The sequence below is a fragment of the Nesoenas mayeri genome, assembly GCF_963082525.1.
Source record: "Nesoenas mayeri genome assembly, chromosome: 1".
In the NCBI taxonomy this organism is placed as follows: domain Eukaryota; kingdom Metazoa; phylum Chordata; class Aves; order Columbiformes; family Columbidae; genus Nesoenas; species Nesoenas mayeri.
The window spans coordinates 105353090-105379514 of NC_137541.1; the positions used below are offsets into that span (position 1 = coordinate 105353090).

General features: G+C 43.4%; 1 protein-coding gene across 1 annotated transcript; it reads right to left on the minus strand.

Annotated features, from left to right (window-relative positions):
• On the minus strand, window positions 1–25390 carry ACE2 (angiotensin converting enzyme 2; the record flags this gene model as incomplete). The annotated part of the gene is made up of 18 exons (XM_080363742.1): window positions 1–121; window positions 775–969; window positions 2253–2369; window positions 3299–3399; window positions 8132–8190; window positions 9085–9257; window positions 9602–9724; window positions 10400–10498; window positions 12055–12199; window positions 12980–13206; window positions 14402–14571; window positions 16000–16097; window positions 16810–16918; window positions 17431–17543; window positions 18880–19023; window positions 19659–19752; window positions 21686–21844; window positions 25202–25390. 18 exons carry the CDS (start codon window positions 25388–25390, stop codon window positions 1–3), a joined length of 2436 nt encoding a protein of 811 aa, XP_080219868.1.
• Between the last annotated feature and the right edge of the window lie 1035 nt (window positions 25391–26425).

Sequence of the window (26425 nt, forward strand, 5' to 3'; positions counted from 1 at the left end):
CTAAAATGGTGTTTGTGTCTCTTCAGATGTCTCAAAACCCAGGTTGCTTTTTCCCTCTTCATTGTAAGGGTTCGCCACTTCGCAGTTTGATCCCACTTCACTCCTACTTTCCCTTGCTCTCCTGTAATGAAAATTCATTCTGTATTAGAAGCCCCTGTTCTGTTCAAGCCCTTCTGAATCCCCAGAATCCCCTACCATGAATCGTACTGTGCTTAACCAGGAATATTTCTATAAAAGGAATTGTGTCGGGTTTAAGGGGAACTATAGCAAACCTACCACATTCTTAGAAACTCCATTAATGGGGAGACATAGAAAACCAAACCAACTATATTGCTGTTAATGCAATAATATTTAAGGAAAATTACATTATTGGACAATGTCCAAAGAGGTTATTGAAAACTGCAGGTGCTGACGAATGTGGGCAAACCCTGCTGTTGGAGAAGTCACTGTACTCCCAGCAGGCCACTCCACCCACCTCACAGAGGGGCTGGCAGAAGCATGTCTATGTTGCAGCTCCCCACAGCCACCGTAGTCCAGCTGCCTTGGTTAAACTGATGATGTTGGGGAAATTACATTGAGCTGTGAAAGCCGCCTTGCATTGAAAGGCAGGGAGCTGAACCTTTAGTGATCACTGTTGATGGGAGTGGGATAATAAGCTTTAATTCCTTAGCTTGCTTCAGTTATATGCGGCAGCCCGTTTGTAAGCACCCTGATGATTCAGTCATTGGGATGTCTCCCAATGGTCATGATCATAGTATCAAAAACATTACTCACTTTTTTCGATCTCTCTGCCCAGTGATGATCAAGACAATAACTCCAATGACAACTAGGCTAATGACCACCCCAAATACAATTAACCAGATGGTGACTGGTGGTTCGTAAGGTGTGGCCAGGGTTGGAAGTATGCCCACAAACTCCAGCGTGTTATCATCCAATCTGAAAGCCTCATTGATCCGTCCCCGAGACATCCTGACATCAAGACATCCGAGACATCAAGAACAAATTCAAAATGTTTCATACATTTATTGGAAGGAAATAAACAATTTTCAGTTGTTTTATAAAACTCCAGTGTTCCAAGCTTCCCCTGAACTGCTCAGATGAAAAGGCTGCCCACAAGACACTGCTAAACCCATATTTATTCTGGCATGGTGTGGTGGGGGACAAGCACAGTAACTTAAGCCTTTAACCTGTTGCAGCTTAGCTAACATGTTCAGACACTGCATGACCTCCTAAACCTAGTCTTAATGTTTATCAAAATGAGGCAAACAGCCTTCTGATCTTCCTCTCTCTTTGCGTTTTGCCCTTCATTCTCTTTACCCTAAGTTTTTTGGCTATTCATAAGCTTCTCAGTTATGCAGCTTTGACTTCTTACCTGTTTCCCCTCTACAGTCTTCCAAAGTTTTGAGTCTTGTATTTTTCACTACCATGAAAACCCTTGCCCTGGTGTATTTCTATGCCTTTTTTTTCCTGAACTTCTGGTGTTGAGTGCTAACCAGACAGTGACTTTCATAGCTCTATTCTTCTCACTTGGTTCATCAACTTCACTAACTGCTTTTTCAACCTCATCCCATGTTGCTGCTGCTTTTAGATTTGTGCCCTTTTCATTTCCCACTGTACATTACCCACAATCATCTTCAGAGCTGCAGTTCTACTTATCATTTTTATAGCAATGACTTACAGTGGTGTCATACTGTGCTATAAAAGAGCTCTTCATTGACCCGTAAGTGGGAACTAGCTCCTGCTCTGACCTCTTCTTTTCTGTATGATCAAATACATCTGGCTGTCTTTCTAATACATTATTCTGGAGTCCTTGCTATACAACAATTCTTGCACTGAACCTTAACTAAGGAGAGGAAGAAAATGCGCATGCATGCACACACAGTTACTGTGCCCTGGATTTCAGAATATTAGATAGTTCCTGTTAAAGCTTGAGCAATGATATTTCCTGGCAAGCTATGATGCAATTAGGTGTGTTATGGCAGTTTTACAAGCCCCCTGAAGCATTTTATGCTGGCTGTTGTCCAAGACACCATCGGATAGATGGACTGTTTTCATTCTATCGTAACAGTTTCTCTTGTCCCACTATTTCCACAGTAACTGCAGAACTGACTATCTTATCACCTCTTCTGCCTCAGCTGACTTGAGCACTGCTTTCCCTTCCACTCTTTCACCTGGTTATTGGGTTTGCTGTTGGTGGTGGGTTTTTTGTTTGTTCTGTTTTGTTTTGTTTTTTCCAGAGAGCAAAATCTCACCTGATGGCATTTTCCACGTCAGCTTTGGGCACAATATCACTGATATTACCTGGCATGCTGACAGTAAGGTAGAAGGAGATCCTTTGTGTCTGTTCCCCCACATGAATGTCTGTAATCCTGAATAAGAAAGATAAAAGGGTTTTTGATTGTTCAGATGACATTAGCTTTAAATTCAGGCAAGTGAACAGTTGTGTTTGATAGGAAATGCCAGGGAATGAGTTTATGCTGAGTGAATGCTTCCTAGTGACCTCAACTGAGAAGTGAAATCAGTTTTCCTGTCAGAATTTCTTTTTTCCATGTGCTAATTGGTAACTTGAGATGGAGTCTTCCTTGCACCTAAGATAATCCTTTGTGTAATTTTCCAAATGACATAATCAACTGCAGAATAGAGAATGTTTGGGGCCTTTTGAGTGTTTGGGGCAGATCCCATTATAGAGGTGATGTATGAAGTGCCAAGTGAAAAAAAAAAAAAAAGAAATCCTTCTTCCTTGTATTCTGCTGGGAATAGATCCTAGATGTTACATGACTGATATCCTATCAAGTAGTACGAAAGTTTAAGTAGATAGCTTCTGAAAATTTTCAAGAGACCTAATAAAAAGGTTGTTTCTCTTACCCAAATCAATTTCAGATGATAGATCTTATGTTTGTAAGTGAAACCAGACAAGATTAGTGAGTCTGCATGGAATTCTAGTGCTTTACAAACAAAAAGTTTATCTTTCCTGGACCCAAAACCTCCTGGATATCCAGTATCATACACATATACTGTTATAAACTCTCATTTCACTTCCACCACTGATAACCCATGGGAGACAAAGCCTTCTGCATCCACTGAAGTTACCTAATTTTAGCACATTACTTCTAAACTCTTGAGTGAAAAGGTAACATGTAACCAAGCTGGCATCTTGCCTTTTACAGCCAGCTGATGCTTTACATTGTTTGCTATCACCTTACATTTGACAGAAGGCACAATTAATCTCACTAATTCATGCCTCTAGCAAACCAGAAGCAATATAGGTATAGCCAGCACAATTAAGCAAGCCACTCACTGGAAGTCAACTTCTTGTTTCTTCCTGTCTGCAAAGTATTTTCTCATGGCATAGGCAACAGATGACTTGAAAAAGAAGAGCTCGTTTTCATCCCATTCATACTGGAAAAACAGCACAAGAAAAATTAATCAGAGATGGTAACTGTATGCCAAATTATCTGACACTAAGAAGTCATTCTAAAAATAAATAGGAACCTTAATGTTTGGCATGCATTTCAGTACAATTTATTTATGCCGTGATAGCACTTCAGGAACATACTCAAATCTTTTAGCACTGTTAATCTGGGCGCTCTAAAGGACACTAATGAAACAGTCATCCCTGCTGCCAGACAGTGCATTGTGCTGTCCCTCTGCAAATCTCTGGTACCTTTATATGGGGCTGACAAAGGTGCAGCAGTCCCAGCACATCTACCTGCCTTATGAGGGGCAAAGGCAGAAGGAGCAACGTGACTCCTACTAAGTACTGTGCATTCTGGTTGAAGTCTAAAGATTTCATAGTTTAGATTTTGTTTTAGGCACATAATTTTATTTGCAGACATGTTATTTTAAGGAGGAGAAACATTGGGGTTGGGTTATTACATGAAAGTGGCTCATTTATTTACTTTATGAGCAGGGATTTTTATTTCAGTAAAATAGTCTTTGCATGAGTATTTCTACAGTAGGCATATATTTGGTTTTTTTCGCTGCAGAATAGAAAGGTGATATAAAAAATGCACCGCCTGCGTGCAGGCTCCTCCGTGTCTGCCTTATGAGTCCAAAGTTATTTGAAGTGGAAATCAAAAACAGCTTATCTGGAGCAGAAACTGTGAACTGTACAGGGGGCAAAAAACACCTGATAACACAGCCTCGTCTGTTGTGCAACAGTGTGTGTGCATGAAGGAAAAATTCCCGTTTGAACTCTGTGGCAGTTTTTTTTTTCCCCCCGAAGGCCTGAGTTTGATTGCGTTTATGGTACCTCAGCAGGAATGACTATAAATGCTGCCAGTGACAGTTTTACACAGTTCCTGACTTTCTCAAGTATCATTCGGGAAGGTGTGGTAGAAGGCAGATCTGTTGTCACAGGCTTTAAGAAACCCAGCTATGTTTTTGAACCCTGTCCTCCTTTGACAACGATATAAAATGAAGAGAGACAAATGTCAAGCACAGAATTGCCAGCCAGGCAAGGCAGGTGATTGTCCCGCGCTACTCTGCACTGATATGGCCTCACCTGGAGCACTGTGTGCAGTTCTAGGCAACACAGGATAAGAAAGTTATTAAGCTGCTAGAGAGTGTCCATAAGAGGGCTACAAAATTGGTGAAGGATTTGGAGGGGAAGCTGTATGAGGAGAGGCTAAAGTCACTTGGTTTGTTCAGCCTGAAGGAGACTGAGGGGAGACCTCATGGCAGCTACAGCTGCCTCACAAGGGGAGGAGGAGGAACAGGCACTGAACTCTCTGTCTACCAACCTGAAGTAATGTCAGAAAGATGTGCCAGGGGGGTTTAGGTTGGACATGAGGAAAAGGTTCTTCCCCCAGAGGATGTTGCAGCACTGGAACAGGCTCCCCAGGGAGGTGTCACAGCCCCAAGACCAACAGTGTTCAAGAAGAGACTGGACAACGCCCTCAGACACATGCTGTGAACTGTGGGCTTGTCATATGCAGGGACACGAGTTGGACTCGATGATCCTTGTGGGTCCTCTCCAACTCAGGACATTCTATGATTCTATGATATACATGGGACGAATGAGCCAAAAGACCTCATTTTTTTCAGTCTATGGAGGGTCAGGCCCCAGGAAAGATGCAGGTGACTCAGACCCTTTGCCAGCAGAGTGGCCCCCAGCCCCATCCAAGCAGTGTGCGGAGGGCAGGGGCTGTGCCAGCTCTGGCTGTTCCTGCCAGCAAGGGTGGAAGCTGTGAGTCTCTTCCTTTGCCTTGGCAAATGCTTGGCAAAAGCACTTGTCACCACTGTTGTCTGTGGCAGCTGGCAGCGTTCACTGTCACAGCCTACAATGCTATTGTGAGAGTTTTCTCAATTTTTAATTTATCCTAAACATCTTTAGGCTCTACAGTGCTTTATTTTTCTTTACCCGGTGTTAATTGAGCATGATTCCTATACTGCTGCTTTCTGTAGTTTGCATCTCTGCTGCTTTTTGTACTTAGCATCTTAGCTTTTTAATAATTTATTCATTTCCATAGCATATATTTTGTCTTTTTTTGCCTAAGGCATTTTAATTGTCACCGTGCCATTCAAATGCCTTCATAAATACTATTACTGGCTGTGTGGATGGGAAATTCCTGGCTTGCTTCTGATCTGTGTTTGAGTACTAACTACCCACACGCATTCCCTAAGCACCTCAGAAACCTACCTTGGTACACACTGTTCTTTAGAAAGGCTGCTTTGCTTTCAGAGAGAAATTAACTCTGCCAAGTGCCTTTATTCTATTATAGCTTGTTCCCTCCAAGATCCCACAGGTGACTTGAGAGACAGTATAAGTCTAGCATCTGATTCAAAAAACTATTTTCCTTTGTGAAATACATCTAAATACCTGCAGGGTGACAGCTCTCTTTTGCCTAACACCACCTTGTGTGCCAACCTTTTACAGTGTCACCACACGTATGACATTTACCCAGTGGAGAATTTTGAACTAATGTCTGAAGAGCAACCTCATTTTCAAGTGTTGGTCAGGGGACTGACATGCCTGGAACCTTTTATTTTAAATAAGACAGACCCTTCGTGATTCGGCAGGGGGGTCTGTGGCAGTTTCCTTTGGGAGGGCACTTTCTTGAGGCCCCAGCTGAAGCAAAGCTGTGGGAGTTGCAGCCTCATCAGCTACACTGGTGATCCAGTGATGCTAGGGCTGCAGCTTTAATCTCATCAGCCTGAAAACAATTAGTAGGGTAATTGCAGCAGCACACACTCTGGCACAGCTGGTGTAAGCCCATCCGTGAGTCCGGGTGCATAATTTGCCAGAACTTTGGGCTATTGAAACCTCCCTGCTGGTAACAGCTGGGCTGTGTAGATGCTGCAGCTGCCAACCCTGCCCATGAATTTCTGCCTCTGCAAGAGAGGAAGGGTCATTCGCTTTCTGCTCTATCCAATGCTAAAGAGCAGAAATATAAAAATATTTGCTGGCACACTCAGAATGCTTTCTGCTGTCCTAATGGAGCAAAGCAGCTCAAAATCCTTCTTAAACCAACAGTTGTACTGGATTCCTGGCTTCTGTGCACTGTGAGCCACGTAAAGCAGCTAAAACATATTGGTCTGTGTAGTCAGGCTGAGATTCTCGTCTGAGTTTCCCCTGCCTTTTCTCTGTGCTGGTTCATGCATGTACCATTACCTACTGCTGGCATGCCAGCATTCAGGATCATGTCCCTGGAAGATCCTAGTTTCCTAGAAGCAAAATTTGTGGGGAGGCAGAAAGCTACTGAATGGAAAAGGTTTCTTGCAAGTTGGTGATGTGGATTGGCTTTGAGAGGAAAATGCATGGCTGGTTCTTCAGAGCTTAGGAACCCACCATTCTTAAAATAAAATCTGTATGAGATTGTTTTACAGCTGCTCAATTGCACACCATAAGACTATGATGGCAAAAGGAAGGCATAAAAATGATATTAAGCTAAACATTAACCATAATGACTAATAAATGTGTTGTAATATGGAACCTTCTCATGCTGTTGATATCAGTTTCGAATTGTATCTAACTCGACTCAGCGATCTAGGAAGCTTGCGTTTGAGAGTGTGATAGAAGTGAGAGCATCAACTTATATGAAAAATGAGCCCACAGTATAGTGTCCTTGCTAGTCCAATAAGCTCTGACGCACAGGTCTAAATGACCTGCCTGATGACATACTCATTCTCAGAAAATTACTTATGTTCTGCAAGGTGAAAATGACTGTAAACAGGAACGAAGTGTCTGCACTTAAGCCTTCTGCACTGTCTCCCTGAGATTAGCATAAACAGGCAAATCTAGAATAAGAAGCAAATTTTCTGCTGAGTGCCTGGGTTAAATAGATGGGCTAAGCCAGCACTCAGTTTAAAAACTTAAAAGCTGTCTTTGGCTTTGATGAGTTTTTTCAGTCACTGTAATACATTTTCCCAGACAAGCTGGTATAATCAGGAAAGCAGATGAGTTCTTGGGAATGAAAGCCCTTCCCCTCATCTGAAACAGAAGCAACTGCACTGCCCCTCACAATCTTAACAACAAAGCTGTCTCTACATCAGGGTTGGAGGGCATGGAGGCAGCAAATATATCAGGGCCTGGAAAGATTACAACAAACAGGCAAACAAAAATCTACAAACAAATGCTGTCAGCAGTATTTCAATATGAAATAAAGAGAATTTGAGAATAGAGAGTGGAATTCAGCCCCTCTGCTTTAGCCCTACATTTAAATGTGAAGTAGCTACTCTAATAACAACTTCTGAAGTCATCCACCATAGCCACAATGATGGAAATTAGGAGAAAAGTGTGCATCGAGGCTTTATTTAGACACATCAGCATAGCTGAGAAAAATACAACCATTTTCAGGCATGGTTCCCCTATGCTAGCCCTCCAGGCCTGTCCTGTAGCAGGTAAAACACTATCTATAGCTCCACAGAAAAAGTCAAATCATCTAGCTGAGATGTCTTTCTTAATACAGGTGGGACCACTCCCTGGAGAGGTTTCTCCAGTAAGTGTAGAGGATGTCTTGACCACAAACTCAGATGAGACATCTTTTATGTGATAAACCTTTTGCCTGAGCTGATGCCACTCTTTAGACACAAAAATCAGATACACTCTGCCTTACTTTCTGAGAGTCATTCGCACACCATCTCTGTTACCTGAACAACACAAGGAGTGTCACAGCGCAAACACACTTACCGCCTGGTCCCCTAGTGCTGACTTCAGGCTGATGCGCACTTTGATGGCATTGTCAGAATCTGATTAAAAAACAAAACAAAACAAAACGGCCATGTCAGAGTTGCAATGGCAGAAAGCCAGTCCCTGGGAAACGCTGGGATAGCTGAAATTTCCTTACTGGTTTCCCAGCTCTCCCTGACCAGTTTGGTGGGATAGATCTTGTTTCCCTTCAGCAAACTCCACTGCAAACGTCTGGATCTGAGCTGTCATTCACCAAAGTCTGGCTTTATAGTAGACAGAAAGAGTGAGCACATCCAGAGTACAGTTCTCTCGTCTTTTTCAGGCATCTCCCAAAGGAAATGCTCCTTTTCCTCCATGGAGAATAAGCAGCTCAGATGCAGATGTTGGTGTATGACTAGTTGAATCCCACCATTAGAGACTGGCACAGCACTGTAAGAGTTATGGGGCTCTACATTACTGACAGTAATTATACATGTATAACCTGGGTGATTCAACACCCAGTGTCACCACAATAGTCTGAAAAATTAATGTTCTCCTCTTTTTCCTCCCCTTCTTTAACTAGCATAAGACAGTAAACAAAATAGTTGTAATTTTTCTGCCCTAGTTTGCCCCTTCACCCCCAGCTCAGGGTCCTCTGGCTCCCAGCACTAGTGGCTCCCAGCCCTGCAGAACAGGCAAGCACCACACAAGTCCAAGCTTCTTTTTTCTGCGCAGCCAAAAACTCCATTTCTGAAAACTGTGACAAACTCCTTGTGTGCTAATTCCTCCGGCTTTGGCTATGAGGAAGCCCATCTGCCTTCCTATGAGTAAAACTTACTGCTTGATGTATATTTCCCACAACGCTGCTTCCCTAGGGAAAAGAGCCTTCAACAGCTACAAGAGACAGGGATTTTGCTGGTCAAGGGCTGTGAGGACTAATTAGTGTCTTTAATTCACCCACAAGCCATACGTACATGGAGCCCAGTCTGTTTTCCAACCAATGTATCTGCCAGAATTGTTTTTTTGCAGCCACTCATATAGAGGTTCGAAGTAGTGGAGCAAGGGTGCCGCATTCATGTATTTCTCTCCTGTTGCAATTTCCAGTGCTTGAGTCCAGGGCTTAGATCTGCCTAATTCAAGCAATCCTCTGTGCATGTGGAAGGAAAGGTAATATATGTTATTGCCATGTTCCACCTAGACATATAGCAGAACAATTTGCAATTCGTATCAAAGCTTCCCTTTTTGCTTCTGAATTCCCTCCTTCCTCCCATCATTTCTATTAAGTAAATTAAAAAATTTCTCATTAACAGGCAATTAAACCTTCGATACTCAGCTTATATAAATTTAGGTAATTTGTCAAAATAAACTGAGTCAACATACGCTAAATTTTCAGGCTAAGTTAATTCTTGGTGCAACCTCATTGACCCCAGAAACTTTCAAAGGTAAACTAGGCTTTGTTTTATATTACATGTGAGAAATTTGCTTTGTTACCTCAAATTCTGCCCAGCTGCTGTGGAGTTGGTAATATCACATGTGTGAAGAGGGCCAGTATGGTTAGCTGCCTTGCAAAGTGCCTCCTGAAACTGGAACTGATAGATGGTCCGGGTGTAATACCTAAAGGAAGAGCAAGGAGAAGGAAGGCATAGGATTCGTCAGTCATCTGGCAAGGAAACCCCGGAGCCCTTGGCCTTTGGAAGTTGTTGTGTCAGCTGGTGTTCCTGCTCAGATGGCTGCACAGCAGGGAGGGAGGCCAGCTGGTATTTATAGGCTGCACTAATGCAGATTTAACAAAATTCCAAGATCAAATGCAGCAGAGGAGCCTCAAATCTGTGTGCTGGCACATCACCCAGGTGCGAGTAAGGTTTTTAAGGCCCAACTCTCCGCTCCAGCCGAGCCCTCTAAAATGAGGCAGCTGGGACTCGGAGGGATGTCCAAAGTTAGTTGCTTCAGGGCTGCATGTGCATGGTCCGAGTGACAGCAGTTCAGGGCTCGCTGTCTCCCCAAGAGGCAAGCACTTCATACAGATGTGGTCTCACTAGTTTGATGGAAGCACAAAGCTCTTCTGGTCAACCGGAAGCTCAACAGCCTCCTGGATGCTCAGAGATTGCTATGGGGCAGCCCCTGATGTCCAGAGAAAAACCTTCACTGAAATCAGTGACCTTCAGTCAGGACTTTAAACAAAATAAGATTGTGTCCTGAGACTCTCCAGTAGGTGTTTTAGGTAGGCAGGGCTTGTTCTGTACCCAAAATGTAAGCCATTAATTAAACACTGAGCAATGATGGAGCTACCGTATGAAAGAGTAATCATTGGCCACATGAAACAGCGCCGCAGGGTCACAGTAGGTTTCATCATGAGGGACGGGTTCGACAACACCAACTATTTCTCTCCTGAGGATGAAGGAAAAACAGAAAATTTCCATTAATAGATATTAAGGAAAAATAATCTGACCCTGCTCTTCCTCTTTATTGTCTGATACAAATGGGCACCTCTCTCACTTCCAAGTACAAGAAGTATACACAGCTCCCAGTAACCCCAAATGGGCCCTGCTCCACATATGGAGACCCCAGAGAAGAATCTGCTTTGAGACTGATGGTGTCAGGAAGGGATTTATATGATAGCAAGGTGTGTAGGCAGTAATTAGTGGTGTGAAATAATCTACAAGACATGAACTTCACACACACTTGTGCCCTGGCCCATCTGTAGGCAAGGGCATGCAGAGGTTGGGTGACCAAAAAGGCATCTGGCCTGCTGTGCCACTGGGCTGGAGATGAGGTTTCTCTTTATTTTCCTCTCCTGAAAGCATGTTTCCAGAGCAGTACTATGGAAACAAACCCATGCCCTAATTTCTAAAAATGATAATAAGCTTACATGCAAATATTTTCCATAAATCTGTAGTTCAAGTTCTTGTTCCAGCAGAGAGCTTTGCAGTGTTGCTACAAGAGATGTGATAAACTTCCCTGAACAATTTGTCATTCTCCATTTCTCGGATTTCTCTGCTACTTTTGAATAAATCAAAGCTGACTGATTTTTTTCCAGTGGGACAGGAGGCTTGCTAGTATCAAGTTTTATTATAGATTTTGTTTGCTGGTGGAGGCTTACCATTTGTGCTCATGTTAGAGTGCAGACTCCATTTTCAGTGCAGGCCTGGTTTGGTTTCTTTCTATTTTTCTGCCCCCACATAAGACACCCCAGGATATGACAGTTTTCAGTCTGAATCAAACCACTTTTAATCTTGAGCTCCATGGATGTGAAAATAGATTCACTGGTGGAGATAATCTTAAAAGGCACCTCTGGATGTTACTTGCCATGGGAACTATGTTTTCTTGACTAAGAAAAGTGGTATCTTAGTACACAAATAAGGCTCAGTCTGGAGTCTTTCAGACAATTTACCTCCAAAACCACTCTAGAAAGGGTAGAAAATGTAAAGCAGAGAGGTGTGTGCAGATATTTGGTAGATTGAGATCTGTATGTTTTTGAGGCTGGCAAGTATAATGAAATCCACTTTCTACTTGTCCTTAAGGAGCTGAGGAGCACACCAGAGCATATGCCCAATGAGACTTAGGGAAGGGCTGTACTTAAGCTATGGAGATATCTTGGGGCATGTGTCAGAGGGACAGCAATGTTGATCCCAGGATCTGGAACATCTCGTGCAAAGGCCACGGACTGTCTTTATCAGAGAAGCTGATATTAGAAACGAGGAGAAAGTCTGCCAATCTGCAGGGTAAATTACCCAAGGCTGAACACAGTGCTAATGGGGATACATGGCTTGTGAGACCTTGTCTGCACCATGTTGGGTGTTTCTACCTGACAGTCTACTGAGCTTTGCAGAGAGGCAGATCCTGCACTGTGGGGGGCACAGCACCACAGTATGTTGAGTAACTAGGAAAGGATGGCTTTTCAGGATCATTTGCAAAAAAAAATCCTCCTTGTTTCTCAAACTTACTTCATCTCCCACCACCGTTTTGTCCATTCCTGCTTTGTAATCTCACCCCTAAACACCATCCACCTCCACTTCTCCAGCATGTAAGTAAAAGGCATTGTTCCAATAATCGTTAGGGCTTGTTTGAGCAGAAAGTTGATTTCAGTTTCTGAAGAGAGAAGTAGTTAAGGTAATGGTTATGGTAGCAATTAGTATCTGATTAGGCAGCTCAAGTCACTTCCTTTTACAGCTAATGCTTACATCTGGCTTGAATTACAGATTTTCACTAAGGAAAAAGTGGAAGGAAGAATACTAATGAAAAAAACATGAGAAAAGATTGTTTAAGTATTTATTGCATACCGTTTTGTCTCTCTTTCTTTACCCTCAACCACTTAAATAACCTGACCCTTTGGCATCTACATGTCATTATCCTCCACTGAAAATCCAATCAGGCTCTGGGGGATTTTGAGCTGAGGACTTTGGTACATCTCCATCCTTATAAGGGAATACTCAGAGAAGCCAGACAAACCACACTCAGTCACTCAATATTCACTTAGATGGGGGATGTAAATCTCAAGGCTTCACTTTAGTTTGAACTGGTAAATACATACCTTGTTAGAGATACGTACATATTCATGCAAAAGAAATTGAGAAGACTGTTAGAGGTTCATCCAAACAGACTGTGAAGATTTTGGGATAAGTTGTTCATTACAGAAGGTAATGAAGTGCTAGCTATTTGTTTCTAAATTATGTAGCAGCTTTATAAAGTAGTGTTCCTTGCTTCATGCTGTGATTTGGGAAAAAAAATAGTATTTCTGGTAAGCTGGTCATGAGATAGGATTTTCAGAAGCCTCTAAGTTGCTCACTCAGCTTGCAGACACTACCTTCTGCTGCAAAATAAGGCCTGCAAGTTTTCACTTAAATATATAACATTTATGCATTTATTTACCTTCATCCTCTTGGAAAGTTGGCTCTAGGAGGTCAAGAGATTTCAAGTGCTGAGGAGTGGCTGCAGAAAGTGACATGATTTCACCTACTGCTTCATGGAAGCCCTCATTGGCACCATCTCTGAGCAGGTAGGGCTGCACAGAGTATGCCATGTCGTATTCGATGTGGCCCATCTCATGGTGTGCGGTCAGGAAGTCATCCATGGTCACTTTGGTGCACATCTTGATCCTGCATGTCAGGGCAAAGTGTTTGTGGTTAGAAAGATGGTGGTCCAGCCAGCTGCTGCCCGAGCTCTGCCCACCACGACCACAGGCAAATCAGCCTCCAGAGGTGGCAAATGCTCCTCGCAGAACCTGGGCAGCCACATCCTAGCATGGAGTGCAGTTCCTCCTGCACAAGCAAGGCTTGGAGGAGAACTCTACAAAACACTTTCAGCCACCTTGAAATTGAGCTGGAAGTAAGAGAAAGTTGCTGGTTTGTGGGAAACGCTGATGCATATATGGGGTTCTTGGGGACATGGTTCAGTGACAGTGTTAGGTTAATGGTTGGACTCAATGATCTTGAGGGTGTTTTCCAACAAAAATGGTTCTGTGATCCTATGAGTCTAAGCAGCTGCTCTTTGAAACTTGGTGATAAACTCACGGTATATGCTGGAGTAAGTACCCACCATCCAACTTAAGCAAACGGTAGTATAGAAAAAAACCTTGTGTGTCAGTGACTTCTGCTAATTCATCCTCATGTAGGTACTATTTAATAATGGAATTTCTTCCAAATAGGGTTTCCTTTCACCTTCCTCAGACTGCTGACGTGTGAGGCTGGCAGCTTTCATGAAGGCTCTGCTGAGGACTAGACTCTTTCCCTAGGTAACTGCAGGGACTGCAAGAGGGGAGAGAATTTGTCCCAGAAGATTTCATTGTCTGAGAACTTGTTGTCCCTCTCCTTTCCCAAACACAGAAGAGACTGATGGATTTTTGTGAAACTCTGGAAGTCTGCCTACCACTTCTGACATATCTATTAAAGATAGCTAGTGGGGTCTTGGGAGGTTTTCACTTGCTATCCAGGGACCTGTACCATTGCTGCCGAGCATGCAGGTGTCCAGAAATCCCACTGGTATCCACAAGCACCTGCATTTGTGCTTATTCCTTAAGCCCTAGAACATAGTCATTACTTCTCTAATTCATATAAATAATATTAATATCTCTGCTTAAATTAGAGAGTAGTTTTTAAGTCATCACAGGAAAAGTTACACAGAAACATTTACAGTCCCACAAGTACCCCTGCTTTCTTGTCTTCCCTCTTACCAGCCAGAAAAAAAAAAAATAAATAAGGAAAACATATAACTCAAACCAGCACAGTGCACCTCTAGTGAAAATATGAATGTTCTAGGAGATGGTATAAAAAAGGGTCATAGGAATTGCCATACCTGTAGTCATTTTTCCCCAGATCCCATGCTGTAGGATGGCAGACAACCTTCCTGTTATCAGCCGGCTCTGTGAGCATGGAGTTGTTCCAGAAGCCCTCGGTCATTTCAAAGAGGCCAGTGGAGACAAAGAAGGCCTCAGCAGCTTTGAATATTTTAATTGCATCCCATTTCTGAAAGAAACAATGCCAGCATTAACCACTGTTTCTGCATGGAGCCTGTTACAAACAGTCAGCTTAACACAGAGCAGCTGACTTCATATTTATCTCCCAGCAACTTCAAATCAGCACCTGACTTACTGAGAATAAGATGGTAGTGTCTGCCTTTGGCACTTCTGTAAATTCTGTCAGGAACTGGAATTAAATGTTTTCCTCTTAAACAAAATAGGTTTCTGCACTCAGAAGTTCAGTCGATAGAACCTGACCCAAACCAGAGAAGCCCTCAATAAAAGATACGGTGGAGAAGATAAAAAAGATATTCCTGTCACTAGCATGTCAGCTCTGGGATCTGACCCTTCAGCCACATCAGTCAGGGACAGCTTGTTTGAGGGAGTGGAACTGCATGTCTAGTATATGAGCATGAGAAGACATCTCGACCAGAACCATAAAACTTGGCAAATACATCTAGAGGACTTGCTTGTCAGAGCACATTAGCATCCAGAATATTTTCGAACATCATTCAGCATTTTTATTATTCTGTACAGCAAGAGCTCTGAATTTACTGGTCTGTGTTTTCACAGAGATTTAGGTGGCAGACAGCTTGGTTGGATGGGAATCCTAAATTGGACACATCCACCAACAAGGGTGAGTCCAGCCTTTGCCCTGAGGCTCTATCAGTAATGCTTCCCTCCTCACGGTGGTGCTTCAGAATACACAAATTTAAATCTACAAGGGAGTCAGTACTGTAAAATAGGGGTGAGATTAATGCAGGCCTGTGCAAACTGCTTATCAATCAAATTTAGCTATTCCTCCTCTTGCCAGCGTGACATTTGCATGGAGCACTCCCTGTGAGAGGAGGGTAGATTTTGGGTGAAAAGTCACATTTCAAAAAACAAATTCTACTGATCACCTTCTATTTTATAGAAGGAGTGAAGTTGAGGCAAGACTACAGAGACTTATCTTCACCCATGTTCTCGGCCCAGTAAAGGTTCTGTCATGTCTGTTAGCACTACAGATCTCAAATACAGACCTTATCATGCTATGCAGTTATCAAAAGATAACAGGCAGCATTGCAGTTTCCTAGCTGTATTCAAATAAACAAGACTGGCAAAAAAAACCCTGCAATATGCAAACTATTTGATTATGGTGATGGATGGCAAAGGTCATATTTGATACCAGCCAACTACATGAGTCCTGAAATATTTATATGTACAAAAGATATCTCTTAATGGATGGGTGTCTCTGAGGAAAATAGACTTGGAGCCAAGATTAAGCCACTCAAAGAGGGTGGAGAAGAACAGCTAAGGGAAGGTGACACTTTTCTGGCAGCGTGACTGCCTTATGGCAGCTATGGTTTTCTAGAGAGCAGATGAGATGTGGTGTGTAATTTTTCTGCCATCTAGTTTTGTTATATAATGCATATTGCATAAAGGCATGTCTTACCTTTTCGACCATTGCAGAAGTTACGTCAATGTTTGGTTTGGCTGGATAGGGAACGGTCAAGGGATACAGATTTGTCCAAAATCTACCCCACATATCACCTTCAAAAAAGGGAGAAACATAGAAATACTTTAAATGACTGACTATGTATTGTTCAAAATTGCCAGACAATTTTATAAATTGTGCGGTGTCATAAACAGGGACCTCAATATGCCCAAACAGGTCTGATCCAGATATGAAGTGGAAGGGAGCAATTCTGGGAGGTCATGCATAGGACAAACTCAGATCAAAGATCCTTTTATTTCCCCAAGATCAGCTATTATTGTACAATACAGTTTTGGGACTGATCAGCTCCCTAAAGGACTACTCAAAACTAAATGTCCATGTTGTTAGTCCAGATTAACTCCATTGTGGTATTCATATACATTACCATTTTGGCCATTTGATGTTGCGTGCTTTGAAAGCAAAGTCATGAAACGTAGGAGATTAGGACAAGTTTTAAAAGTGGAAAAAAATGTCATTTCTAAGGAAGACATGTGCTGCACCAGGTAGGGCAATGTCCCAGCCCGGTGCTGGAGTTTTGAGCTGGGTGCCACCAGATCCAGTGAGGACAAGGACATGTGCCTTCCTCACCTGCCTCTGCTGCTAAGCACCTATGTCACCTCTGCGAGGGATGACTTCTCTATTTGTCCTCTCTCCTTCTCTTTTCTGTAGCCTGTTTCTTAATATCTTGATTAAACAGGCAGATTACTCTGTTCTCATGTGTCTTGAAAGTGACTGTCCTGTGTACAAAGTCAGGCCATGTTGACATACCCAGCAGGTGAGCAGGGAGGCATCCTGTGGAGCTGATGAGCTTGGGGCCGTAGACCTGCTCCAGCCGGTGCCTCACGTAGGCATGCAGCTGCTGGTACAGAGGTTTTATCTGAAAGCAGAGGAGGAGAAGGAAGCCAATTATTTTCTCTTTACCCCACTTGTCCCTCCAAAACAGAGAGCCTCAAAGGTGTCTCTGATGAAATTTTCCTGGCAGGTAAGTGCACCCCAAACCTGCAGCTGAGATTTGCCCCCTGCATCTGAGCTCAAGTGCCAAGTACAGATTCTAGCCTCAGAAGTCCTGCTCATTCAGATGTGAGTATCAAGGGTGCCATCTACCCCATGGGAAACATAACTCCTTCCATGGGCCCCACCTGGAGGAGAAACATAGATCTGTAGAGCTCCCTCTTTCCTAGCCTTTGGCACAGTGCAACCCAAGGGGACCAACCTGGTCCTAGAATGGCTGCAGAGGTAAAAATGTCATGTATGCCCCCCAGTGTCTGTTACTGCATGTAGACCGAGATCAGCCACTTTAGAGCAGGTCTCATCTTCCTTCACAACATGTGAACACACCATCACAACACACAACTCCATGGCCCAGGTGAGAGTTTTTCCTGCCTCTACCTGCTCAAATGTCTTCTCTACATCTTCAACCAGCTGGTCACGGCTGTATTTGTATTCTTCCGGATAGTCTGCTTCATAATTTGCTCTCCAGTAATCTCCGTAGTCAGAATAACCTGTAAAGCATGGACACATCACATCAGGACATTGCACACGGCACTGCTTAGGTCTGCAGGAGCAGTGCAGCTCCTTGCTGGCCTCATGCAGATGTGCAGCCTTTTCCGTAAAACAAAGTGTCACAGAGCAAGATGCTCTGGGTCTAGGAGGGCTAGAGCGCTCCCCCAAGGCTGTGTCCCATGGATGTGCAGGTATGGGGTATTTCAAAGAAATGAGGAACGTGCAGTCATGGTTATCTGCTAATTAGGGGAAGTAAGTTCAGCCAGAGATGGAGGTCAAAGGAAAATGTCACTCTTGAAAGGAGCTCCTGCAGGCATGAGGGATAGCAGACTGAGCTCAGACTGGATGCTAAGGGGTTCTCACAGAAGGTACATGCTGGTGGACATTTAATATGGGCCACTTCCTCCAGCAACAGAATTGCCAGGGCAGGTGTAGATACCAGGAGTGAAATTCAACTCCAGTTTTTACTGGGTCTTTCAGTCCACTGAGCTTCATCAAGCATGCAATAGAAATGGCTCATATCTGAGGTCTCTCCCTTAGTGGTATGGAAGAAGGTCAGAATGACCATTCTTAATGTTCAGGTTTTTTCCTGTCTAACTATTTGGACTACAATTTCTTATACCTGGTGTCTAGCTCCAGCTTTACAGGAGTATAGGAAAGTAGGTGGTACAGCTGTATATTGGCCAAGAGACAGATGAAACAGCTACTTCAGAAGCTATTTTAGAAGACCCCCAAAGAAAATTAGCAGCCACCCACCACTGTTCCTTAAAAAGACAATTCCCTATGGTCTGTGTGGAGATCTCTGATGGGAAGCACGCTTGCCTTGGTGCAAAATCCTTTTTAAGCACCTGGATGCATCTGCTGGTCCAGACCTACCAAATCTGATAATTCTCGTTAGAGAATAATACTTTTAAATGTATTATACCACTTCTTGTGGTTAGTGCAAGAAGGTCAAGGCCAACAGAAAAAAGGAGACCTTGCCAAGACTCAGCAGTACTCAAAAGTTTTCAAAATTGAGCATGCTTGCCCATAAGTCACAAGCAGTGCAGTTCTGAGTAAGGCATTATCTCACGAAGAGCACTGATACATCAGAGGATTTCAGAAAGGTGCCAGCAAAGACATCTCCCTTGTGCTCCAGGCTGGTGACAGGCCTCTGATCTAGTCATTGGCACCTGTCTGCACTGTCTCTGCCTTTGCAACGTGCACACCATGAGCAAATCATGTTCAAAATGCTGCTCATCGATGTGTAAAAACGTATGGGTTTTGAATTCCTCTGCAAATTGTGCAAGACTGTGGTATGCTAGAAAAACAAAATATACAAAAAATGTGATTTACCATTAAGCGTTGCAACCTCGTTTTTAAGTTCAACATATTCTTCGTATAATGGTCTCATCATCCTGCCAACATCAGCTCTCCAGCCTTCCCAGGCCCACAGTCTTTCATGATAATCGATGCTGTTAGCCATAATAGTGTCCAGACCTGACAGAACAAAAAACAACAACAAAAAAAAGAAGTACTAGGCCTTGAAAAAGTGGTATCTCTTTATTTTGCTTTCACAGCAGGCAAATGAGCCAAAGCGAAAGAAATTTTATTAACTCGGAAGAAAACACTTTGTGTTTGATATACTAAAATATCCTATTATTTTATTGCACCCTTTTCTAACTTAAGGTTTTCCCCTTCTTCTCTACAAGAGACACAGAGCAGATGCTGAGTCCTTTAAATCAACCATGCTCCATGCATTAGCTTAAGTTGATAGTGCTCTTGGGACTGGCCTCACTGCAACATTGAGTGTGAAAGGACTTTGATGATAGCGCAAAAACTTAGACTTTCTGCAACGCAAGCAAACCATAGGTAACAAGCAGTCTGTCACACAATGAGCAGCTCTCTCCAAATTTTGTCTCTTAAGGGTATGAGACATTATGTGTCATGGGCAGCAGGCCTGCTAGAGGTCCCAGAACAGCAAGGTGCAATTAGATTATGAGTAAGCTTTAGGCAGCAGAATATTTCTGCTGAAACTACAGCCGGTTCTCCTGCAGTTAGGAGCCACCCTTGGGCTTTTTCTTTTTGAACCCTCAGTATAAAGGACACAGGAGAGACAGTGGTTAGTACCGTACCTGGCTCCAGCACCAAACACTCTGACGGTTCGTTGATTTTACAGACAGTCCCGGTGCTGTAGATGGTACTCATAGTATTTAACACAGTGCTCAGCTGCAAGTTACATGTGAGATAGCCCATTAGAAATGCACTCTGTACAAAACAACAGCCAATTATGCTAATTCTTTAAGTGCTCTATTCAACACTTCACCCATCAGCTTAACATTTAAGCATATGTTCAAACTCGGTCGAGATTAATGAAAGAATTTGCCTAAATGCATTACTGAGCCAGGACCTAGCCGGAAAAGACAGATAATCTCTGAAATATATGACATAATCTACAGGTCCTTAGTATCCAGTCAGACAAAGCTTGGGATCTAATGAGCATAGACTATCATGAGAGACCTACAAATAGAGAGCAGCAATAAAACTATAAAGTTTAGTAATGTGCTTCCATAAGCATGGCCCCACCTAAACCTTCCAGGTAGGTCATGGTTTTGAATGGCACAAAAAGGGCCCCTTCTGCAGGTGCTGCCAGGGTGACTGTTGTGGATTTTTAACATAGCATCACACTGACTGCATAAATCTGCTTATATTCTGTTACAGAGAAGTTAAGGCTCATGTCTGGGTCAGCTGAAGGCCAAATGCATCTTAAATCATTTAGCTCTGTCTCAGAAGCTATGCTACATATCTCTGTTTTGGGGGTTTTTTGGTTAGTTGGTTTTAATATTTTGGGGTTTTTGCACCTTGAGAAAAACATGCACCACTTTTAGCTTTTGCTTTAGGACTATGCTATTTCTCATTTAAAGCTTTAAATCAGAACTATGTAGAGCTGTCAGTGGGAGGGGCAGTTAATGACTAGCTCCAACTTTATTCCTGTCAGCATTAAAATAAGTCAGCATCCAGAGAAATTTTTGTAGCAATGAAGAATACTTCAATATTATGGAATCCATCAGACTGCACAAAAAAAAAAAAAAAGAAAAAATCACTTTTCCAGCAAGAATCAACAATTTCAGCCCTCGAGGCCCTTTATCTAGGAAACTGCAAGTGTCTAAACAGGCAGGATAATGAAGAAACGGCCTCCTCAACAGAGACAGCATTACCATCAGTGCACTGCTGTGCTCTAAAATAAATACATTTGTATGAACTGTCAGCATTCCCACCAAGGTAATCTGTCCTTCCAGGAACACATCTCATCTGGACCAGACAGGAGGTCCAGCCAGTCCACTGCTTTTCTTGCACAGTGGTTAACACTGCTGATCTTAGCAGAAAAATCTCACGATCCTTCTATAATCAGGACTGTAAGATCCCCTAACTCAACACTGTGTTTCAATTTGATCCTCAAGCAATAGGAAATTAATTTAACTTTCGGGTGTTCAGTTATAAATCTCTTTTGAGTCTGCATAGCTGCTCACTGCAATTCTAAATGTAGTTGTTAACCATATATATGCCTTTTACATGAACTTGTCAGTGGAAACATCAAATCTTGTTATGAGTCCTGCTAAATGCTGGCCTTCAGCAGTTTTCTGTGGAAGAAGGTCACCAACCCTTTCTGACTTCAGGCAACCCAGGGCACTCGCTGTATAGAAACACCCTCTCTTTTTCACAGTCTGATAATGCATCGTGTGCAGAGCAAGAGAGACTTCCTCCACCTCCACCTTTTTTTGATTCATTGAATGTCCTTTCACCTATCTCTGCCTGCTCATTGCCCTAGGCCAAGACTTAGCCAAGAACTTACCGCAAGTCCTCTTTTCCTGTGATGACTAATCCAGCCATTTATGCAAAGACAAGTCTGAGCCGTGTGTGTGCATCTGAAATTTGCTGCACAGATTACAGGGCAAAACTGCTGACTTGAGTCGGAACCAGCTTCCTAATCCAGACACCCCTTCCAGTCCCGAACTGCCGTGATCACCTTGTATAGGTACCTTCTCCATGGCGATACTGGGGTACAGCATCATACCGAGACAAGCACCGTGCCCTCCCTCAGACGTGTTGTGGAAGGCAGCTCAACTCACCTGGCAAAAATGAGCTACATCCAGCAACTTACTCTGCTATATTTTTCTGGTGACAGCACAGACGACCCTCTTTCCTGGAGAGTCTGGATCTGGAGCCTGGTGACATCATCCTGGATGCTGGTTAACGGGAAGCTGCTGGCATTCCTGGAGGCCTCGTCGTAAAACGCAGACCACTTGGCACTTGCCTCGTTCTGAAAGAGGTTCACACAAACCCTGAATTACTCTGCCAAAAGAATGCAGCAGCCTGATGTACTCAGTGGGTGAAAATATTATATCCAGGGAGAATTTCATTTGTGGGCACCACCTGTGAATTGTGGTTGAGCACTTGCACTGTGCAGTGAAACAGCTGGAGAACATTTTGGCTTTGGTTTATTCGCACATCCAGACGAACATTTTCCTTTGGAAATAACAAAAAGCAGGACTGCCTCCTCACACTATGCTTGTTATAATTGATCCAGCATCACCTAGATGTGTTCCTTGCTACTCTAAATCACCAAGTATTCTTCCCTTAGTGCTTTCCTCAACCGGCCTGTGACTCACAAAAACCAGATACAAGCCAGGGTGCAAGAGGGCTGTGACCCAGATGCCATCCCCCAATTCTCCTTCAGCAGCAGTGACAGACAGCAGACAAGATATTGAGTCCTTGCATTATGCAACATGACTTTCTTCTAAAGTTTGGTAAATTAGACATTATGGCTGGGCACAAGAGGCTCTAAACAGGTGTCTAAATAGGGCATGCAAAACCTGAGTCTTCTGAATGAAATTGCTTTTACCACTGCTGCACATGGAACTTGACACATGGAACTCCCAAATTTGAGTGCAAAAATGGCACCATAAGAACGTTATTTGGATTTGGGACTTATTCATCTTTTTTTTCATGTCTTTGTACATATTTTAGCACATCAGCACCCATCCAAAATGACAACAAGAACAATACTAATTAACTTGGGTCCTTGGGACAGTTTAATTAATTGTGTTTGTGCCAGAACTTCCCGGGTTGTGGAGAGGGTGTCTGTAACACCTGTTCCTCCCTGCTGAGGCATCAGGAAACATAGATGTCATTTTTATGTTGTGCCTGAAGAGCACTTTCAGGTGCACCTCCCCCTTGTGCAAATTAGGGCAAGGTCAATGCTCCCAACAGAGCTGTGCCTGGGTTGTCTGGCCCCATGCATGATGGACCCACGATACCTGATCAGGCTCTGGTGCAGAGAAGTGGTGGCAGATGTAAGCCCTTGGCAGTCCCGTCCCTGCATTTCCCCCTGCCCATGCAACCCCCTGTGGGAGGGCAGCAATCCCTGGGTGGCTTTGCAACCTCTCACCTTCACAGGAGCAGAACAAACATTCAGCAACTTACTCTGCTATATTTCTGCTATATATCTGCCTCACTACTCATCTCTGGTGAGACCCCCACCTGGAGTCCTGTGTTTGGCTGTGGAGCCCTCAGTACAAGAAAGACATGGACCTGTTGGAGAGGGGCCACAAAAATGATCAGAGGGCTGGAACAGCTCTGCTGTGGGGACAGGCTGAGAGAGTTGGGGTTGTTCAGCCTGGAGAAGAGAAGGCTCCAGAAAGATCTTATTGCAGCCTTTTAGTACTTAAAAGAGACCTGCAAGAAAGATGAGGACAGACTTCTGAGCAGGGCCTCTTATGATACAAGAAGGGGTAATGGTTTTAAACTAAAGGAGGGGAGATTCAGGCCAGACATGAGGAAGAAATTTTTTACAATGAGGGTGGTGAGACACTGGCCCGGGTTGCCCAGAGAGGTGGTAGATGCCCCATCCCTGGAGACATTCCAGGCCAGGCTGGACGGGGCTCTGAGCAACCTGATCTAGTTGAAGATGACCCTGCTTATTGCAGGGTGGGTGGACTAGATGACCCTTGAAGGTCCCTTCCAACCAAAACTATTCTATGATTCTATGAAATAGTCCTCCCACTGCCCAGGAGCTTGCAAAGCTCAGTGGGCAAGAGCTTGATAAGCACCCAGAAGAGCATCACTGTGTAAATCTGCTTCTGAACTCCTTGCCCTGAACAGGGATGGAGAGGTGCTTTAGGAGCAGTGGGGCAGAAGAGGGGGCTCTTTGTCTACAAAAGCCAGGGGAAAGAAGTTAGCTTGCTACTTGATTTTTCCCCAATTACAGGAATTGGTTGATAAGTCAGAGGACAGGGTTTGTGGCCTAATTTACAAGGAAAATGGATGGGAAGGAGACAGAAAGGACAGTATTCATTAACTCTGCTCCTCCAGCAGAAAGGGAGAATGGTAAGCAGTAGGTTTATTACCAATGCTACTGAGGAGAGCAAGTGAGAGAAAACATCCTCTTTGAGCACTGGACTAATTGGTCTTTATTGCTGGTATCTCCTCATGTATTTTATTATCATCTCATTAATGCTAGAAGTATTATACGGGGCTTTCATTTCGCGTCTTTGGAAACATTACAGTTTAAGTACCTGCTGCCTCAGAAAACATTCGAGATTGGCAATGGTTAGTCATTAGGATTTCTTCCAGCAACCAGTCTCCTTGCTTTAATTAAGAAATACAATAATTAAACCATGTTTTAATTAAGCTATAAGGCCACAAAGTGGAAGACTTAAACCATTACTCAAAGGATGTTCAGCTTTTATTTATGCTCTGAATTGTTTTTCTCTAGAACTTGAGTTGACTTTAAAAGACACACAACTACAAAATTTAAAGTGTTTTTGTTCATTTTGGAAGGCTCCAAGGTTACCAGATGCTGGGCTGAGGCATGGCAGTATCAGTAACCAGCCAGGTCATGGCTGACCGCTCTTAGCAAACATGACACTTGCTTAGAGACTCCGGTGGCTGCGTCAGCTAGAAGCTGGTGTTTAGAAGAGGGGAGAACTGTGTTGCAAGATAGTGCAAGTACAAATGCTGTGGTCCTTCCCGCAGACAGGCATTGACTTTCAAACCAATGTGCTAGACCACTGTACTACAAGTTTAATACCTCTACCAGCAGCCCTGACTACGAGAAGAGTGGTGGGGTTTGGGGAGGAAGGTCCCTCACTGGTAAAGGGTGTGGACCACTATATAAAATCATCAGCAAAAATTTAATAGAATGTCTACACTCAGAAGATTGACAAGATTTGAATCCCCCTCCATCATGTCACAGGGCAGCACCAAGCCCAGGTCCTGAGAGAAGACCATCCCAGGAGGTGCTGGTGGTGTTGGACCCTGAGTGAAGGAAGGTGTCCCTCTCCATCCAGCTCAGATCTTAGGGCCGAACATGCAGTGCTCCCTTGCCTCTTCCCTCTGCTCACTGAGGTGACTTGAGGTGATGGCTAGGGACATGTCCAGCCTCTGGCCATCCCCATGCAGTGCAAGCGCATCCCAGGCACCAGCCCTGGACTGTAGAGGCTGATAATGGCCCAGGAATCTCCAGTGAGGCAAGCCCCTCTACCCTCCTGAAACTAAACCACAGCCACCAAAAAAGTAGCAGCAGAATTTCAGCCAGCTTTGGTGGAACCGAAATAAACTAGAAAGCAGCTGTCAGATTCCTAAAAGAACAGTAAAACCCACAGGACAGAGTACTTACCATTTTCCTGGCAGTCTCCTCAGTGATGTTGGTGTTGTAGTTCCATGAGGCAAGGGAGCTTTCATAGCTGATATCTTCTGCCCTCTTGTTAAACTCTTCCAGAAACATTTGGGCTTGCTGTGTGACAGTCTGTGGGCTCACAACAGCAATCAGATCACAGAGAAGCCAGATGCAGAACAACATATCCATGTCTAGGCTGAGAATCTCCCAACAAAGTAGGGTTTCCTCACGTAAGCTTCTCTGTCAGGCTCTGTCTCATCAGCCTTTAAGCTTTTCAAGAAAAAAGGCTGAATCCAATCTGCCAGGCCTTTTATAGGTTTTATCTATTGTAAGAGAGAAAGGAAAATGTTTTTTATAAAAAGCCAAATAAACAAAAGTCAATTATTAACTTTGGAAAAACATAATTACTCCTGCCATTTTATGGCCTTCTTATGAAGGGCTTTTACTTTTAGTTAATGTTTCCCAAATGTGCTGTCAATGATACAGCTGGTCACTTTATCTGTAGCCTGCCTGTGTCTTTGGTAGCTCAGAATCTGTGAATCCTTTAACAGGTTAGTGATAAGCTGTAAAAATATTTAGAAACTTCACTGAAACACAAAGCCATGAATCTTATCTTCCAGGCAAGAAGAAACCCTGCTTAGCCTGATATAGGCTATCTGGTTGGGTATTTAGGCCCAAGTTTTAGAAGGCTTTGCAAAGCCCAAGTGATTTGCAGAATCTACCTCATTTTCAAAGTGACTGAGGGCATTTAAGGTCAGATTTCTAAGGGTATTTACTGAACTATCAAAACATAGCAAGACAGTTTATGAGATCACAGCATCTTGAGTAGAGACCTAATCTTAACTATAAATCAACTGGATCTAAGTACTAAGATGACTAAGACTACTAAGATGAATCCAGTTTAATATCTAAATACCTTTACTAATCTAGCTAGGAACCTAGCATTTACTGCAAATCAATGGGAAAATCAATATCTGAATTTGTTCTGGAAATGTAGCTTGGGTTGAGTGTTATTGACGTGACAATACCTTAGAACATTTTAAATTAGTCTATTTTTGCTCAGGATCACTTGGTTGGGTTTTTGGGGGGTTTGATTGTTTGGTTTTTTGAGGAGAGGGAGCTTTTTGAGATGCAACTCTGCAGCCACATCCACGCAGCTGGTTTCCAGTTCCCAGCAGAGCTTCGCCAAAACCACTATGAGTCTACATGGAAGCAGCAGCAATC